This window comes from Rhea pennata, chromosome 7 (assembly GCF_028389875.1).
Source record: "Rhea pennata isolate bPtePen1 chromosome 7, bPtePen1.pri, whole genome shotgun sequence".
Taxonomy (NCBI): domain Eukaryota; kingdom Metazoa; phylum Chordata; class Aves; order Rheiformes; family Rheidae; genus Rhea; species Rhea pennata.
In genome coordinates, this window is record NC_084669.1 from 13,738,763 (window position 1) to 13,758,019 (window position 19,257).

At 39.9% G+C, this 19,257-nt stretch overlaps 1 protein-coding gene across 8 annotated transcripts in view; it reads left to right on the top strand.

The window, feature by feature from the left end:
* STN1 (STN1 subunit of CST complex) overlaps positions 1-19,257 on the top strand; it is a 46,041-nt gene that overhangs the window by 22,627 nt on the left and 4,157 nt on the right. For all 8 annotated transcript variants that reach the window (XM_062580216.1, XM_062580214.1, XM_062580215.1 and 5 more), the window contains 6 exons: positions 2,293-2,364; positions 4,319-4,480; positions 5,712-5,823; positions 6,738-6,897; positions 14,745-14,867; positions 15,446-15,518. In XM_062580216.1, coding sequence (XP_062436200.1) covers positions 2,293-2,364; positions 4,319-4,480; positions 5,712-5,823; positions 6,738-6,897; positions 14,745-14,867; positions 15,446-15,518 — 702 coding nt within the window. The remainder of the gene's footprint in view (positions 1-2,292; positions 2,365-4,318; positions 4,481-5,711; positions 5,824-6,737; positions 6,898-14,744; positions 14,868-15,445; positions 15,519-19,257) is intronic.

Here is a 19,257-nt window from a genome sequence, read left to right on the forward strand (position 1 = left end):
TAAACTCACACAGAGCCCACAAACATTGTCTTTTCTTACAAAGAAGTAAAAACACCCCCCCCCCCCCAAAAAAAAAAATGTGGTGTAGAGAGGCAGGAAGTTTTCAACAGCATGTGGACACCTTGAGTGCACTTAGATTAACATTCTCCTGTCTAATTAGAATAGAATTGTAAGAGTTTTCATTCATCAGTCATGATGAATGACTGATGCTCTTTTGCTCAAAGCTTTTATCTGGGAAGTGAGAAAACTGTGTTTCAGAGCCCAGCTCTGTTACCAGATTCTGTATGTGTTTAAGAATAGGACAGTCTCTCCAGGACTCCATTTCCTGCTGTTACGCTGACCGTGAGGAGCTTGCCCTAATCCTTCCATCGTGTTTGTTTTGTTTCTAAACCCATCACATGAAGTGTGTCCGTTGCATTTGGTGCAATGGAGGCATTCTCAAGCTGGAACATCCAGATGCTGCAGTAACATAATAGTGAAATGTCATCTACCCTGATTCTTATTGCTATGGTTAGCTTGCGTTCATGTCTTAGTATGATGTATGGGGGCTCTCCTCCTTCTGAAACAGCTGCTTTTTTTCTCTGCTGAGGAGAGGAAATCCTACTAGCTAGATCATTATCTTGTTCTAAAACAACAACTCTTTGCAGAATTAAGGCTGCAGACACAGTGCCTCAAAAAGGGGACAGCAATGGGGCAAGCATGCTTTTAGTGATGGGATTTGGAATTGCCTGCATCTTGTAAATGCTGTATCTTAATTATTAGAAATGTGTCTATTCCAGACCAGTGCAGCGAAGCTGTTAGGAAACAGGAAGGCAAGACAATGACTTGAAATTGGATCCCCCAGATGGGGAGATTGTATCAAAACATGTGAGACAATGCAAAAGCCTTTTGCTTTGATGCGATGATTCCCGAGGAAACAACTATAGGTACCAGTCAGGACCTTCGTGGTAAACACTGATGCTTTTGTAGTCTAGGATCTGGTTTAAGGGGCAGAGGAAAATTGCAGGTTCCACTTCTTGAAAGCACAGTGGTGGAAATGGTTACATTCAAGAAGCAAGATGGTTGGAGTGGTAGCTGTGATCTTTGCCATGTTGTGACAGGCATTTAGTGCCTTTTTCTTTGTTAAATATTTTATTTAAAGGGTGTGCGTTGGATGAGCTGCCCACATACAGACATTTTGTGATCTGTAGAACAACTGATTTCTCTGGCTTTTTTTTTTCTTTAAATTTTTCTTTTTCTTCTTTGTCCTTGACAGTACAATGCCTACAGCAGGAATCACAAAAATTTTTTTGCTTGGGTGCTGGCAAAACAGGAAAAGCCAGACAGTTTCTATGCTCAGGAGACGGTGTTGAGCTTTTTCAGCATCTGAAGTGGCTTGCATGCCACCAGTGGTACATATGCTTTAAGCTGGAAATCCATGGCCTAGGGCAAAATCACAAGCATCTTGTCCAATATCCCTTCCTGGCTGGAGGAGCTGCCTTACTGCTCTCTGCAACATCCTCTCCTACAGGAACTGCCAGCAGATGCTGTGCACAATGTTAGTGGTGTTCTTTCACTGTTACAGTAATGTTCCGAGGTGAGGGAGAAATATTTATCTTGATCTGTTTCCTACTCTGTTAAGAGATTTTAAGGTTGGAATGGACCACTTGTTTACGTAAGCAAATTTCCTGCATAATAAAAGTCAAATTTACCAGTTAGCAGACCTCATTTTCTCTCCTGCTGTCCTGTTCTCCCTCTGATTTTTATATTTAGTTTAAAACTTCTTGCAGGAAAGTATCTTAACTTGAAGACATTGAGAAACAAGGAATTGACAGTAGATTGTTCCAGTGGTAAATTGCCCGGGCTGTTCAGTTTTGTACTTGACTTTCTAATTTTAATTTGTCTGTCTACAGCTTTCAGCACTAATTCTTCTTCTAATCCTGTCAGTGAGATTAGAATCCTTTTGTCCCCAAGATTTCCTTTCTTGGAATGAAGTGCCAAAGCCTTATAACTTAAATCGGTGTTTGAATTGCTTTTTTGTTGTTGTTTTTTGGTTTTTGAAGAGATGTCTATTATTTTACTGACCTCTAAGGTGCACAGTCATGATTTCTGGTGCTGCACTACTTGAGCAATTGAAACAGTTGTGGAAATTATTTCAAAAGCAGAAGTAGGAGTTGAGCACCCCCTTTCCCTTTCTAATTCGATGAGTTGAGATGTCTTTGGTAACCATTTCCTTAAATATGTAGCTGTTATTATTTCTTGAAACTTCATTACCTGCTTTCTTAATCTGTTACGCTTGCAATTTTTTTACAGTGGATGATAGTACAGGTGTTATAAATTGTGTCTGCTGGAAAAATCCCATGGGAGCAGAAAGATATTTATCAGGTAATTTATCAAATATATAATTCTGCTTTTGACTGTACATTGGTTTTGTTCATATCTCACTTAAATAACTTAGTAAACAATCAAACTTACACAGGATCAAATTAAAATCACAGATCGTTGTGGTTTTTGTTTTGTTTTTTTTAATGCCATCACACCCTACAGCTTGGGCCATTTTGGAAGCCTCATGTTACTTTCTTTGTGCTGTTGCCAGTGGTGGCGCCAATAAAAACACCACATTTTGACCTGTCATGCATTTCCTTATCTGGATAACACAACATTTCAATTCCGTGCTGTGAAATTGTTCAAAGAATCCTCCTCTTACGGTCTTTTTTGTGACTTCATCTAGTGAAGAACTACCCTGGAAGTTCACCACGTGCCACAGCTGCTGTTTCCGAAATCAACACATTAACCAGCCACCTGGTCTCATTCCTCACTCTTGTGATACAGTGGTTTCAGGATGCCACTTCTGTTTTTTGTTTGCATTTATATTCCCCTTCTGCTCATGCATATGTTGTCAGTGATGACCTTGAAAGTAGCTTAAACACAGTGGGAATGCCAGCAGTCTTTTATGATTTTAACATGCAAAAGTTGCACATACGAAGTGAATCACTTCTTGCACTGAATAACAACACATTTCATTACTGACTTGCTCCTTGCTTTTCCCTCAGCAGTTGTCACAGATCAATGTATAGTATAATTCTTACTTTGGACCTGCCTGAAAACACATCTATTATATTGGGACCCCCAATATGGAGATTATCAAATCCTACCAAAAGAAGTATTACTTGTGTCATCTGCCTATATTAGTATTACATATGCATAGGATGGGGAGGAGAAAACTTGATGCAAAAGGTGAATGCTCGGATGGCTGTGGAACAAGACCATTTATATACACAAACCTACTTGCATTTAACTATGCTTATAACATATACATTACTCTAAGTAGTTCTTTTAAGGTTAGTCTTTCTGAACTATGTATAAGACAGCAAGCTCACCATGCTGAATGTAGAAGAAAGATGAGCTCCCTTGTCCCCTTGTTTCTCTCATTAAGCCTATGAAGAGCAATTCCTCTGTAACTGCAATCTAGAAGATAGTTACTGCTTTCAGAGAGATGATGTTGTGGCACAGCCTTCCAAAAAATTATTGGGTCCCACATCCAAATCAATTGTTTTATGAAGAACTTAAATTCACAAAAAGAATTGTATGAAATACTGCTTAATATAGAAAGAGAACCCAGAATGTTGCTTTCAGGTTTGTATTCTTAACTCACATGCACATCAGTAGTGCCCAAATGGACACTATTTTGTTAATGGAAATTAATTCATTTGTATCTGCTAAAGAAAACAAGTCCCAGAGCATAAAGGCAAATTTTCTTCCAGCTCATAATCATGCTCGTAGATGATTGGATCACTAATCAGGTTTTAAATTACAAATAATTTGCTTGCCTGCAAAGGTATGATACATAAATGTGAAGTTTTGTCAAGCTCTGTTCACATCAGCATAGACAGCAAATTGCACCACATACCTTGGCCCCACCTCAGATGATTCATCTTTTCTTTTTTTTTTTTTTTTCTTTTTTTTTTTTTTTTTTTTTTTTTTTAAGGAAAAATTTCAACTGGGCTTTTTTCCCTCTCCTCCCTCTTAACATGACAACATCAGCTTTTTAACTGCCAATAGTTGGCAGTTAAAATGTTCTGATTTTTCAACCCGTCTAGGACATTTTCAGAATTATAAGTCAGAATCTCCTCTTTTTTCCCCCTTTCCCAGGTGAACTATTTAAGTAAATACTATAAACTAAAATTGATATTCAGAAGTTTTGCTGCCCAGGATGTGTGGAGCCTGGGACTTCAACCATTTTTAGCAATATGATTACCTCATGGTAATCCTTGGACAAATGCAAGGGTACAGATTTTCTGACCATAATGCCTGATCTCCTTTCCCCTGCTTCTTACAGCTTGTCCAGGTACACACAGTAGTGTTAATGTGCATGAGCAGTTGAAGAAACTCCAGGAAACGGTGATCCAGAAAACCAAGCTGGAGATTGGGGATGTTGTCAGGATCAGAGGTCACATCCGAACCTACAGACAGCAAAGAGAAATTCAGGCCTCATCTTTTTGTGAGTGTTATGGACCTGCGATATATGTAACTTGGTTGTCTGAATTTGTAGGAAGACCCAAACTGTGCATAATTTATTGAATACTTGCCACTTTATTTTCTGACATCTCATTTTTCTAATGACTCTTGTTGTTTAATGTGTAGGAATAGACTGTTTGTGAATGAGGCTTTTGTGGAAAACTTGTAAAAGATGCCTAGAGTGAATATAAGAATGTTATCTGGATACTGGAATTGGGTACCTGGCAGAGTGACTTGTGCTTCAATGTGTTGAAGTAGAACAGCCAAAATCCTTGGGAGAGGAATTGGTGATCTTTTATGTCACATTTCATCAAGAGTGTTGCTTTGGAGAAACAGTTGATGTTTGTCACAGGCTCTATAATCCTTTCTGTGGGCTGACAACAATCCATAATAATATTGTAACATGAAGTCCAAGTTCTCCTAAACTCTTCGGCTCTGCAGAATGACTGAGAAGAGTTCCTTGCTTTAAGTTGCTCAGGCATGGTTCTGCAGGTGTTGGTCCTCTATCTGACAGCTGTTTGGGCAGCAGTTTTCTGCAGTCAGATATGTATATCCTAGAAACTTTCCGGTTATATAACTACTTTTCTTCTTAATATCTATGTTACTATGTTGTAAGAGTTGGCTTTGCTCTATTATATCTTTTGGGGACAATACTGAAATAAATCCTTTGCTGTGAAGAAGCCCATCATCTAAAAACTCTGCATAGATCAGATAAAAAGTTTGTAGCTTTTTCATCGCTAGCTAAAATCTGAGAGGGAATTCAGCTCTTCTCTCCAAATAGGAGTTCTGTGAATATATATAACCTATTCAAAGGCTGGTAATAATACCGTTGTTTCACCAAAGAGCAGCCATTCAATTCAAATGGCCTCTAAATTGCTTTCTTATTGGTCCAAATAAAACTCCTTACCATTTTTCTGACTTCATCTAATGTATAAGCACTGCTGAAAGGTAAAATAGAGATCCTAAATGACAGTTAAATAAGTTGTTGGATAAAAGCATAGTCTGCAATGCATCACAATGGTCATTTACCTCCTTGTAAGCTGGGAAAATGGGAGTAGCTTGGTGGGATTTGTTTTTTATAAAAACAATGGAGAAAAAAATATGCCAGTTTAAGACTGGCATGTGAAACTCTTCTGTACTTCCTCAGGTGTGCTTGCTTGAAAGATTGGTATGGCAACCCTGGCCAAGTATATATGTTCTTTTCACCATTCTAGATAAAGTGGATGATCCTGTGTGTGATGTTCAGATTTCAAGAATGCTGGAGCTCCCCTGTCTCTATAGAGAAGTTTATGATAAACCTTTCCAAGGCCCAGAAGGGACACAGAGGTAAGTGTGTTGTCTAGACTGGTCTTGGGACAAAGTGTGGGGTTTTATTATTGTTTTTGTTTGTTATTGTAATAACTATGGGGAAAGGTAGAACAGGGCCCCACTGATTTAGACTGAGCACAAACATACAGTGGCAGCCTATTTTTCTCCACAAAGAATTAATCACAGAATGACCAAATAGCTTGAAGTTGGAAGGGATCTCTGCAGATCATCTTGTCCACCCACCCCTGTTCTAGGAGGGTCACCTAGAGCATGTTGCCCAGGACCTTATCCAGATGATTTTTGAGTAACTCCAAGGATGGAGGCTCCACAGCCTCTCTAGGCAACCTGTTCTATTGCTCTGTTACAATCCATACAGGTGAGATACCTGCCCATAATTTGAGAAAAGTAATAGGAAGTTAGCAAAATACCATGTACAGACCTCTTACATCTAGTGTACAGTAAGTTGAGGTATGAGGATGTGTTCAACAGATAGGATGGTGGAGTGGCCTTGCTTGATTTTGTTTTATGTGTAAAGATAAGGAGCTATTCTATCCAAATGCTCTTGACTCTGCAGCCCTTGTCATCTTCCAATCATGAAAACATAACCTCAGTAAACTAAGTCTGGCACCAGCTTCAGTATTCCATTTAAGGGCAAACTGGATGTTTATTGACAGGTCTGATGCATGCAGTGTGGTTTCAGAGACTGCAGATTTTAAATCTCAATAATGTTACATGAAAGGACTGAAGAGGAACAGCTAGATGTTCGGTGCATAGAACAATAGTCTATTTTAATTTAGGGTTTAGAGTAAAATTCTTTAAGGAGAGTAAAATGCCTTTTGACATTGGAAAAGCAGGCTAAATTCAGGCAATTGTTTTAAAAAATGTTAATAGCGTATTTCTTGCTTTTTGACCTGTTCTGTTTGTCCTTGTAGTGACCCAGGGTGTCTGGATTTCTCAAATATGCTGTGCGAGAAAGTGAAAGACTTCTTACTGCAAAACAGAATTCAAACCTTTTACCAACAGGAACTGGAAACAATTGATACTCTGGTGTCGCTGGCCCGTCAGCCTATATCCAGTCCCAGCTCTCAAGAGGTGAGTGAATGTAACAGTTTCAAGTCTTTAGTGGAGAAGATATTGGCTTGTACTCTTTTAAACATAAATGACTTGATAAAAGAGACTGCTACTTATTATTTACAGAACTTACAAAACCTTAGCACGTGAGACATTTAAAACCAGGCTGAAGAAAGCCATGAGAAAACTGTGTTGTTAAGGGGCTTGTGTTAGAGCTGGGTAACCTTACAGAGCCTGCAACAGGCACCAACTATCTAGTTCTATAAATAGTGGCAATATTAGAAAAGGACTTGTTAAGGCACTTGAGTTGTTTGGGACAGACCTTTGAGATTCTGACTTTGACCAGGAGAAGGGAGTAGAGGCACTCTGTCTTATTTCTCATTTGAAGCTTAGCATATTAAAATAGATGTGATTTTAGAATGGAAACTATAATGAGTGGATGAACAACTGCTCTGTTATACATTTGTCTTGTTGGACATCCCTACTTGTGAAAGGCTGTGATTGCAAGGAACAGAAGGTGGGATTTAACTGAAATAAGAACTGCATATAAATAAACTGTTAAGAAATAAGCTTTCCAATAAGACAGCATTGTCGTGACTAGCTTCACAACGGAGAATAGAACAAAGACCATTTTGTAAAATGGTTTTGTATTACTCTTATTTTGATAATACGCAAGCCAGATTCTCAACTATTATGAAGTGATAAATTTCTGCAAAAGTAAGAGTTACAGCTTTAACCATGTTACCAATGGCAATTCAAACTATTAAACCAGAGTACTGTAAGTATGACTCACTTGTTTACTTTTGGGGATTTTCTGTAGAGAAATAATCCATGCCGATCATTTTCTCTGCCTGGCTCTGCTATACAGTGTAAAGTTAAATGTGCTGTGTTATGTTAACATTTGATATTCCTTGAATTTGTAAAAATAAATAAATAAATAAAATAAAATAAAAATAAAAACTAGTCTCCTGTAACTGAATTAAAATAATAATGAAAAGTAGCTCTATTCTTGCTGGCTTCATTGAACTGCTTCTCATAGCTGTTTCCTGATTGCTGTTTCTTTTATTTTTATTAAAGGCTTTTTTGTGGTTTGCTTTAAAGGAATTCTGGATGATAGTAAGGACAGGAGCAAGGACTCTGGTTTGTGACAGGGAAGTTTGATATTAGATTATCAAACATGGGACAGGGTATTTTCTAAACCATCGAAGAGTATTAAAAATCTGTATACCCTTTGCATTGAAGGAAGTAGTGGTCATTGTGACTAATATTCGAAACTTCAACCTCTGAAGTTTTTGGCAGTTATAGAAAGAGCATGATGAAAGACTTGTAAAGCCATTGTTTAAAATAGGAACTGGTGAAGAACAAACAGAAAAACACAAAACCCCAACAAAAGCAACGTAGCATTGTTAGCAGCTTTGAGGAGCTACCATAATAATTAATAGTTATTGCTCTTGACTCTGATGTGAAGGTGTGATGTCCCAGGAATTTGGGCACCTGATACTTATTAAGAAATTGCAGTTTTCCCTATTGCCCTTTGGTATTAATTCTTTGCAAAGTGGCTTAATCTTTTCGCATAGGAAAGAACCTGCAGTTGTCAGATGACCTGAGTGCCTTAAGGGGAGCTCCAAGTAATGTGCTGGAGCTGCATCTCATTGTTTTGCTGCTCTGTCTTGGCAAAGGGTCAAGTACCTAGTTTGGTACACCAAAATAAGTGTTAGACCTGATTTCCTTCCTTCCTTTCTTTCTTTTCCCCTCTGTAGTCTTCTGATTTGCACCCCCCTCAAACCAAATGGATATACAGTGCTGGTAGTATAGAATGATAGTATTTCATGCAAATTTGGCAAGATAGGAGCTAGACGAGTGAACCAAACTGTAAACCATAATCCACACCAAAATACACACACTCATTCACTCCTTGCACTTCTCCTGGATGTAAAAGACTTGATTATTTTGATATATAATTGGTCTATTTTTTTCTGACTTCAATGATCCAGCATAGCCAGTGTTAAACACTTTTCTTGCTCCTCTCTTCCTTTCCCTGTAATCCTAGGCGATGTGGTGCACCCCCTTCATCTCTTTCTCAACTTTTAAAGTATTGCACAGTGTTCCTCATAGTGGGACACTATCTCCCAATGGAATATTTGCTCCATGGAAAGGAGCTGCTTTGGAGTCACTGGCAGCAGAGCAAAGCAGGGAGTGAAGATGCAAGGAGATAGCTGAGATAGTTTGAGGTAGGCAACATCTCTCTTTTCAGCATTGCATCTGAGCCCTGCCCATCTTCCATTCCTGTCCCAGTAGCACAGTACTTAATTCCAGTCCTAAAGAGTCCCCAGCAGTGTAGGCATCTGGCCCACTGGAATAAATCTCCCTCTAGCAGAGATGTGTAGTAGAACTCACATCATGTCCTCTGCTCAGATGCATACCAGGGAACTTTTAATTTTATAGTCTACAACGGATGGGGAAAAGAATAGAAAAGTTTTTTAATAAAATAAAAAATAACATTCTTTTAGAACTTCTAAAGCTAGTGGAGCGTTATTTCACATAATCATTGCTCCCTCTATCCCCAAGCCTCTCCCTTATCTGATAAATAAACAGCTTTTGAGATTGAAGCAATGGATACTGCTAGAAGACTATAAGCAAGAAATCAAGGAAAAGTCATCTTATGCTTAGTGAGATTAAAAAGTGTACTTGCAGGACATAAACAATTGGAGCTGACAGATGGACAAGTCTCTGGTTCCCTTTTAAAGAAAACTATGTGTGAACTTGATTTATCCAGTTTCCAAACTGGAATAAATATGACTTGCAACCAGTCATTTTTATATACTTGCTCCATGCTGAAACTACAGTGTGTGCTGTTTTAGTAACACCATTCCAGTTTGTGCGTGTCACTGGACTGGACATGTGATTGGATTGTGCTTTCCAGGCTCTGCTGTTTGTACTTCTCTTGATTTGAATATTATCTCAAGGTCAGCAATGACACACAGCTGAAGCAGGGAGTTTTACAGTGTCATTCATACTCACTGCAGATTGTACGTTATCCTGTAGGTGTAACAGTGTCCTTCATTATCATTATTGACACTACACGTTTTGGTTTTTTTTCCCCTGCATCTTGAATAATCTCCGTTGCTGCCTTACATACATACATACATACATATGTACATGCATTGTAAAACTTACAATAGGACTTCAGGACTGACATGTCCAGATCACTGTTACTAAAATTGTCACCTCTCTAAGCCAAGGTTTTAACATTGTATGAGAAATTGCAAGAGGCAATTTTCATGAGTAGTATCACATGTGTGGTGATACCAGGAAACTTTAATACCATCTGGGTGTGTTCCAATTTCTAATGAGCCAAAGGTTACATACTTCTAGCATTTTGAAGAGAGAGACTGGTTTCTGTGTCACTTTGTTCTGTGACCTATAATAGGGAGGTGCAGGGAGTTTGTCTTCTTTTTTTAAAGACTTGAGAATACTTGCGTGCGTGGTACTAGCCCACTAAGCAGTACGAGGCACATCAGCTGCAAGATAGTGATTAAAATACCAACTTAATTCTAGAGACATGGATTTTTCTTTTGGCTTTGCTACAAAGTCCATGGCTGGCCGTAGGTGGGAGGGTGGTGGTAGTGAAATCATTCTTTAATGGCAGCTTTTCTCTCTTTTTTGTGAGATTCCATATTATCAGCACTTCAGGGCATCTGCAGTTGCACACTCCGGAACAGAGGTATGGCAAAGGGAGGCGTTTTGAAAAGAAAGATGTGAAAATTGTGAGGGGTAAATCCAAAAATCAAAGGAATCAGTGCTCTTGCTAGTGCTTTGGATCAGCAGTTAAACCATTTAATATTTGCAAATGTTTTAAATTTCTCAGACAAAAAGCTTTGTAGAAGTAAAATAATGGTGAATAAACTGTGACTCAGAATTAACTACGTCTGCAGCTATGGCACAGCCTGGATGGATATTGAAACTTTATGACTCCTGAAATGCAAGCTTTTTTCATTCTCCTCCTGCAATAAAAGCAGGGATATGAAATCACATAGGATTTAATGGTCACAGATTTTTTTTCTGCTTTTGCATAGCCCCGTAAGTGCAGTAGTCACTGTGGACTTTAGGCCAGAAATAGTATGTTTTTTATAACATTTAATGATTTTCTTTACTTTGAGCTTGTCTGGTCTCCTCTAGATCATAGACACAATCACAAGCATTAGTATATACTGGCTGTAAGAGGTTATTTCGAGTCCAGAAGAAATTGGAGCCGGTTTAGCGTAGTAGCACATGATCAGGTTTTTCAGAAGAGTACTATTAGTTTTTAGGAAATAGAGAAGTTTGGGGGAAGCTGCAGGGTGAAAGGCTGGAGATACTTTAGAGAGACCAAAAGAATAGGTTATATAATTTTAGAATGTCTGTGTGAAGAAACTCCTGAACTGTTGCTCTGCCCAGAGGGATGGAGAGGAGAGAGCATGTTCTAGAGCACTTTTCCCATCACTGCAGGATAAAATCAAAGCACCTGAAGAGGACAGGAGCCCTCATCTGTTCTTTGGAGCAGTCCTCCTCCTGTGGAAGCCTCTTCCCATGAACTCTGCAGCATGTATGAGAAGGCACTGAGATGTAGGAGCTGCTTGCTTATTTTCTTGCTCCCAAGCCTGCCTTTCTGCCTTCTTGCTGTCAAACTCTTGACATACATTCTTAGTGATTCTGTTTCAATATCCATCCAGGCTCAGCTGAATGTCGGTTCACACGGAGTCTGATTTTAATTATCTCCCTTTACTGATGGGATCTCAGTGTTAAGCCAAAATGAATAATTATTGTGCTGCTTTGGAGATATTTTTATCTTTTTCTCCTCATGAATGTTTGCTTTCACATTAAAAATTGATCAATCTTGAGGTGGTTGCTTTACTAGCAGTTTCTTAGATTCTTGAAGATTTGAGTTGAGGGCAGAATCTTTTCATTGTAGGTATGGCTGTAACAATATGCTTTTCCATGAGAACCAATATTCACTCTCTCCATTTACAAAACCCTTCCTGCTACATTTCATGTTTCTTTCTAAAGTTTGATGGAAGAGGCACTATGAAGAAAAATGTGGTAGTGTTATTACCACTGTGACTGGAATGATGTCAGGATGCAAGGTCATGTTTGTAGTTAGAAGTAGTCTCTGCTACTATCCATACTGACATAGTTGTGGTGTGTAGGGGGGTGGACAAACTTCTTCAATCTGGAACAGGAGAAAACTTCAGGATAAATAAAGATGGAGAATAATAGCCATTGTTCTATGTTAATTAGCTTAATTAGCTTAAACTATTAGACAGTTATTTTGACTGACAATTTGAGAGGAAAAGATAGTTGGCTGTTGTGGGACACACACACAGAGAAAGAGAGAGAGAAAGAGCTGGGACTGTGACCTTTGGAACACAGAGTATTAGCCAGAGGAAAGGGATGGAGAAAGTTGTGAGGTATGCTAAAGCTAATAGCCCTATTGCATCTCTGATTTTTAACTGTTCCTGGTTAAGCATATCAGTTCCCAGGCTTGGAAGTAGTCCAAGTTTCACTCAAGACTTGTGAATAGATGGGACTGATGTTCTGCAAAAAGATATTCTTCCATCACTAACTTAGTGTCTGTTTGAGATCAGGTGTCTGTGTGAATTCATTCCGGTGCATGGTATTTGCCTGTTTCACTTCGGAGATTTCTGTGAGTACATTTAGTGAGTGAAGTAGGACCTGTGAAGTCTGATAGTTTTGTTCAGGACAAGATGGGAGTGTTTATGGTGGTAACTGAAAAAATGTTTTGGCAAACATGTTTTGGGTCCCATCCTGTTCAACTTGTTCATCAGTGACCTGGATGAAAGGACAGAGTGCCTCCTCAGCAAATTTGCTGATGATATCAAGCTGGGAGGAGTGGCTGATACACCTGAGGGCTGTGCTACCATTCAGGGAGATCTGGACAGGCTGGAGAGTTGGGCAGAGAGGAACCTCAAGAGGTTCAATAAGGGCAAGTGCAGAGTCCTGCACCTAGGGAGAAATAACCCTCGGCACCAGTACAAGCTGGGGGCTGACCTTGTGGAGAGCAGCTCTGCAGAGAATGACCTGGGAGTGCTGGTGGATGACAAGTTGACCGTGAGCTAGCAATGTGCCCCTGTGGCCAAGAAGGCCAATGGTCTCCTGGGGTGCATTGGGAAGAGTGTTGCCAGCAGGTCGAGGGAGGTGATCCTGCCCCTCTACTCAGCCCTGGTGAGGCCTCATCTCGAGCTCTGTGTCCAGCTCTGGGCTCCCCAGGACAAGAGAGACATGGAGCTACTGGAGAGAGTCCAGTGTAGGGCTACAAAGATGATCAGAGAGCTGGAGCATCTGCCCTAGGAGGAACGGCTGTGAGAGCTGGGCCTCTTCAGCCTGGGGAAAGAGAAGACTGAGGCAGGATCTGATCAATGTGTACAAGTACCTGAAGGGAGGGTGTCAAGGGGATGGGGACAAACTCTTTTCAGTTGTCCCATGTGACAGGACAAGAGGCAATGGGCAGAAATGGAACCACAGGAAGTTCTGCCTGAACGTGAGGGGGAATTTCTTCACTGTGAGAGTGAGGGAGCACTGGAACAGGTTGCCCAGAGAGTTTGTGGAGTCTCCTTCTCTGGAGATCTTCAAGGCCCGCCTGGCTGCAACCCTGTCTAACATGCTGTAGGTGACCCTGCTGAGCAGGGAGGTTGGACTAGATGATCTCCAGAGGTCCCTTCCAACCTTACTGATTTTATGATTCTATGAAATCTTGCTTTGGTTGCTCTGGGGTGGTCTTGTTCCATCCATCATGTGTTGGTTTCTGGGAGGTGGTTTAGCTCTCTTCTCAAAGAAATCCACTGTGAGCACAGTGTTGTATCAATAGATGAGGAAGCAACAATTGGGAAATTGAAGCAGTCTGTGTGTATAAATGGAGGCTAAAGGACATAATCAGGACAGAGAGATTTTTAAAGACTAAGGCATGGTCTTGCTCTTATCTACTATACATTCTCCTCTCCACGGCTGAGTCTTTGTTTCCTTCCACTTCACTAGCTGTCATTCCACTACATTCTACTACATTCTTAGCTCTGCTCTACTTTCAAACAAATCCAAAATCCATTTTTTTTAACTATTTCTTACTTTGTTAGCTGTGCCCCAAACACAGAACCTTTTGTTCTAAATCCAGTTCTTGATTCTGGACTTCCAGACACACTGTTCTTCCACAAGAGACTCTGGCTTCCCACCTGCTCTCAAAGCTTATTTCTTTGTTTTGCTGTTACTTTCTCCGAAGGATCTTCTTGTGTACCTGTCTTCATTTCTTGCATGCACTTTGTCCTTTGCCTTTTGCCTTTTCCTTTCTGCTATGAAGACAGTCTTGAGAGCATGACCAGAATGTAAGTAAAATGGGAGACAGAGAATAGTTGTTCTTACTCAAAATGTTCTTATCCATTCACTACTTTCCTTGAACAGTGCCTCAGTTTCAAATCAAGAGATTGAGATCCAATCCCTAGCACCTGACTTTCTCTTGAATGTCATCTTACAAAGCACTGATTTTTCCTATCTTCCTCCCATATCTCCTATATAAGCCTCTTCCAAAAGAAGCAAGTTGTCAGGACTTAATCCAGTAGCTTCTTTATACAAAGAAGGCAATTAGGAGATTCTCCTATTGTTAAGGAACAACAAGCTTCTGGTATTTCTTTAAAGCCTGAGATGTTGGTTAAGTTAGATACAACAGATATGATTTATGAATTATTAAATGAAGAAAAATGTTTTAACAAAATCACTTGAATTCCTCTCTCTCTCTCAAAAACCAACTGGAGTTTTTGCTATCAACTCTAGTAGGGCTGAGATTTCTCACCACTTAATTCATTCTTTTTTTCCCCATGCAGGTGGATTCAAAAAGTGACCCGAGCTCCAAACGGATTCACAGTGTTTTTAAGGAAGCAGTAAGAATGCTACAAGAAAAGGGGGTGGTTTTCCAGAAACCCAGTAGCTCCAAGGACTTATACCATGTAAGGAACTGAGCTTTGATTGCAGACCTGTTCTGTGGTATGACTATATTTCATGGTCTTAGAAACGGTAGAAACATTTCAGAAGGGGAAGCTAGACTTCCAGATGCTATCTGTTTGTTCAGAAGGCTTATCTGCTGCTTTCTTCACTTTTACCTCTACATCACCCACCAAGCTGTTTTTTGTGTAACTCGGTACCAGTCTCCATCACTGCTACTATTCCAGGCGCAGCCTGTGTTCACTGAGTTGCCAAACTGTGCACTGATACAGCAGGGTGCACTGAAATCTGCAACTTGGGACAATTCTTTATCAGGGGTAGGTTGAAACTTGGTGTTTTACTGAGTCAGTCACCCTCCTTTGGGATTGATTCTTATATATCATGTTCTTCAGCTAACTCATGGATGCTGCTGAAGTTACTAAAAATGAAGATTTAACATTCATTATTATTCATGGAGGCAGCAAAGAATGCATTTATGACAGTTAGTTTAGAATACACGATAGCTTCAGATTCCCTTTTAACAGCCCTGCTGTCTACTGTGAAATAGCTGCTATAAGCTGCCATTTTCTTTTGTTTCTTACAGGTGACTGACTATGATAAGGAGCTTCTTAAAGTGACCCTTGATGTGATTAAGGAAGACTGTCAAAAACCCAGGCGTAAGTAGCAGTGTGATCATGTCCCTGATGAGCTGGTGCTGACATTCATGACAATACCTCCTCCTGCTGCTGGATTAGATACAGTCCTTGTCCTTCCCCCTAAACTCAGGGCTAAGTGGCTGGTATAGCTAATCGGTGTAGCTAAAAGCAGGAGTGCAGGAGCATCTTCCTGTGAGCATGAGAAGATGGATGGGAGGCATACACAGCAGGAAAACAAATGTCTGAGATCTGAGATGAGCCTCCATTATCTTGGATCTTCATCTTTGGTTCTTCCCAAAAATCTAAGCATTCCCAAAAGTAATGAAGTGTAATCAGCACCTGGCAGCTGTTGCTTTGCACTGTGGATAAATAGCAAACTTGCTAGTTCAGTTTTTACAGGAAAGTTGTCACAAAAGTGACAATATAGAAAGGTGAAATCCCAAGTCAAAAATAAAATTTGTGTCAGAATATTCTCTGTAGGTTTTAACTGAAGGTAGTAGTGTACAAATAGGGATTTTCAGTCTATATGAAAGACTTATACCTTATATGGCTTCCAAATTATCCCTGTCCTTCATGTGCATTGTGTTTTATTGCTATAGCGATAGCTTGTACTTGACTTGGATGTCTAGTAATTATACCCATAAAATGCTATCAAGTTTCTTTCAATTCACTGGGCAGAATGTGACAGCAGGGTTTGCTTGCTTGCTGCTGGAATACAGTGATTTGTGGGATAGAATGCACTATGGCACAGAATAAATGGCTGCCTATAATACAAGGCATATAATCTTAAATCTGATTATATAAGTATATATAATATATATTATATAATATACTTATATTTTATATATATGCTTGTATATATATTATATATGCTTGTATATATATTATATATGCTTGTATATAATACATATATTAATATTATATATGATATTATATAATATGCTTATGTTATAATATTATAACGTTACCATACTGCCAGTCCTCTTAGTGCTTCATGAGATGATGTGAAGTTCTTCCTCCCAGTTAATAGAGGGAGTTACAGCACAGAAAAATGGAGGAGAGAGCGTGAGTCACAGAAGTGACTTTGCAGAGTCCTGAGCCCTCAAAGCCATACTTTTCCTACTGAACAGGGAAAGAGTAGCAACTGCTTTACAGAGCTCCTTGTTTTCTGTGAAGTTTTCCATTTGCAGTTACTAGTTTCCAACATGCAGTTACTAGCTGTGAAGAGCACAATTTCCAGATCAGCCTCTTTCTCTGCTGGGTTTCAGGAGGGCTGTTTTAATGTTTTGGTCGCTAATAATAGAAGATTTTGATGTCATCAGCTGGAAAGGTTAAAATTTGGTGAAAGATCAAATCAGAAATAAGCAGTGTGCACTTTTTCAAAAAAAAAAGGGGGGGGTGGAGAAAACCCAAAGACTTCAGTCAAAATCAACAAGATATTTTATCATTACTGAATGCTAGAGCCAAGCTCTAGTCTAAGTGTTGAACCCCCTCTCGTGGTCAGGTCACAATATTACCAAGCTGCTTGGCCATGGCTAGTGAGCCAGGCTCTCTGTGAGAAAAAGTAAACATGCTAATGCATCAAGAGCTTTTGCTTGTTTGTTGTGATAAATTCTTACCCATTTTTCACCCAGAGCAGCATTAATCTTCCATGGCAGGAGGACTGGTTTATGACAAAACCAAACTCTTCTATCCAATCAGTTACTTCTCTGCCAGTTTTCAAGGTAGTGCCTCACCCCATTGATTCAGCTGTGACACATTCTCAGGCCCAACCCGGCTGCCTGGAATTACTGTACAAATTAAAAATAAATTTTCAACATGACTAGTCAAGGCTCTGAAAAACTTAATCTGCGATATGCCTATGTGGCAATCCTAACCCGTGATTCTAATTGTATTTCTGAATAAGCTGATCTTAAATGCCCCTATGCAAGGCCATTCTGAGTATATCTAGAGGCTTAGGACAGTTGGAAAGGGATGATGATGCATTTTAATTCCAGACTGAATTGCAAAATGGTAGACTTAATCCAGTCTTTTCTTGTCATATTGGGTCTGTTTCTAGGCTCAGATGAGGCTAAAAGAGATGACAAAAATAGAGCCATTTATAGTTGCATTTAACATGTCAAAAACATACCCTTATGCCAGGTGCCTATGACTGTATGACTCTGTCTCACCTGATGTTGGTAGTCAGACAAGACAATTAATCACAGCATGATTTACTTCAGGAGATGGACAGAATCTAAATCTCAGTATGTCAAAAAGAAGGGTGTTTTTAGGACTGCATCATTTTATTATCTTCCGGTGCAAGGAGTATGTTCCCTCAAAGTCAGTTGGGTGTTTCTAGGAGTAGCCTAGCAGTATTTCTGGGCTACTTAGTGATTGTACACACCCAAATACCTGCAGCTCCTCCAAAATGCCATTTTCTACCAGCGCCTGGGAAAAGGCTGTGTGTTCTGTTGTTGGGTAATACTTGAGTCACTGTGATTGAATTCATCATGACTTAAGCTAAGTTACTATATATCAGAGATGCGTGCTCTGACTTTCTTGTGACAAATCTGTGACTAATGCAAAATGCAGCTACTGCTTCGTTTGCAACAACAGTCATTAAGTCCAGGTAGCCGCAGTGTTCTGTTCTCTGCGCTTATCTGTTCTAGGATGGTGTGTCCATTTTTGGCTGCCAACCACTAAGATCTTTCATTACGTTATTCCAAAGACTATCAAAAGAAATACAGAAAATAAATTCTTTGCCTGAATCACAGCCTAATTCCTCCTGAACTGTGTATTTGCCAGCTTTTAGTGCCTGCGCGTGTCTACCCGTGACTTTTCTCAGAAGCTTCTACAGCTATTTTGGGATGCAGGAATTTGCTAAAATGAAAGTGGCAAAAACAAATGGCCCCAGACCTTCATGCAAATTTCTCAGTACCCTCATCAAACTTCCCATGTATCATCTGAGTTGGGGAAGTGGAAAGTGCTAATGTGTGTTTGTACTAATGTGCCTCATTCATGCTAGCTATCTGTTGTTAGGCATGGAGGAGAGAGAAATCTCTCTTGTAGAGCTCAGCACTTGAGGGAGGCTGGGAGCCCAGTAATAGTAATGGGCAGGTTCACAGAGGGTGTTGGGGAAAACGTTGATAGGGCCAATTAAACTTCAGCTAATGGCTCCACCAAACAAACGAGAGAATAAAGCAGCCATGTGTAGTTCTGCAGCCTTTAGGAATTCCGTCTCTGCCTTGCCCTTTAGGAAAGGGGATTATTTTTATGTTTTTGTTCTCTTATATATTTTCAGGGTTCATTCCTCTTAAAAGGAGATAAAATTTAATGAAGTTCTATGACCTTCTACTCCAGTAACTGCATGAGGAGTCTACAGTACAGGGATGAGATTGCTTTGCTAAGTGAATGAAAGTTGTACTGTAACCGTTTTGCCACAAGATGCCAGCATAGGGCAAGCAGTCACATCTGGTCATGGGCCTCTGTTCTGTTCTAGACATTTTTGAACTTAGCTGTAGGTTAAAGGATTTTCACGTGGTTTCTTCTGTTCTGAATGAACTGCAGTTGCAGCAGCTGGATGGCTTGTAGAAGCTCGACAATGAGTGTACCCTTAAGTCATTGCCCTCATCATGAGGCTGTACAGTATGAGCCCTGTATGCCGGAGTTTGCAGGACTGGTAATCATCCATGCTCATGGCTAAGGTTACAACCTTGGCACTTCTTAGCAAGGTCAGTGGGAGCATGCGATAATTGAAGAACTGTGAACGCAGAGTGAA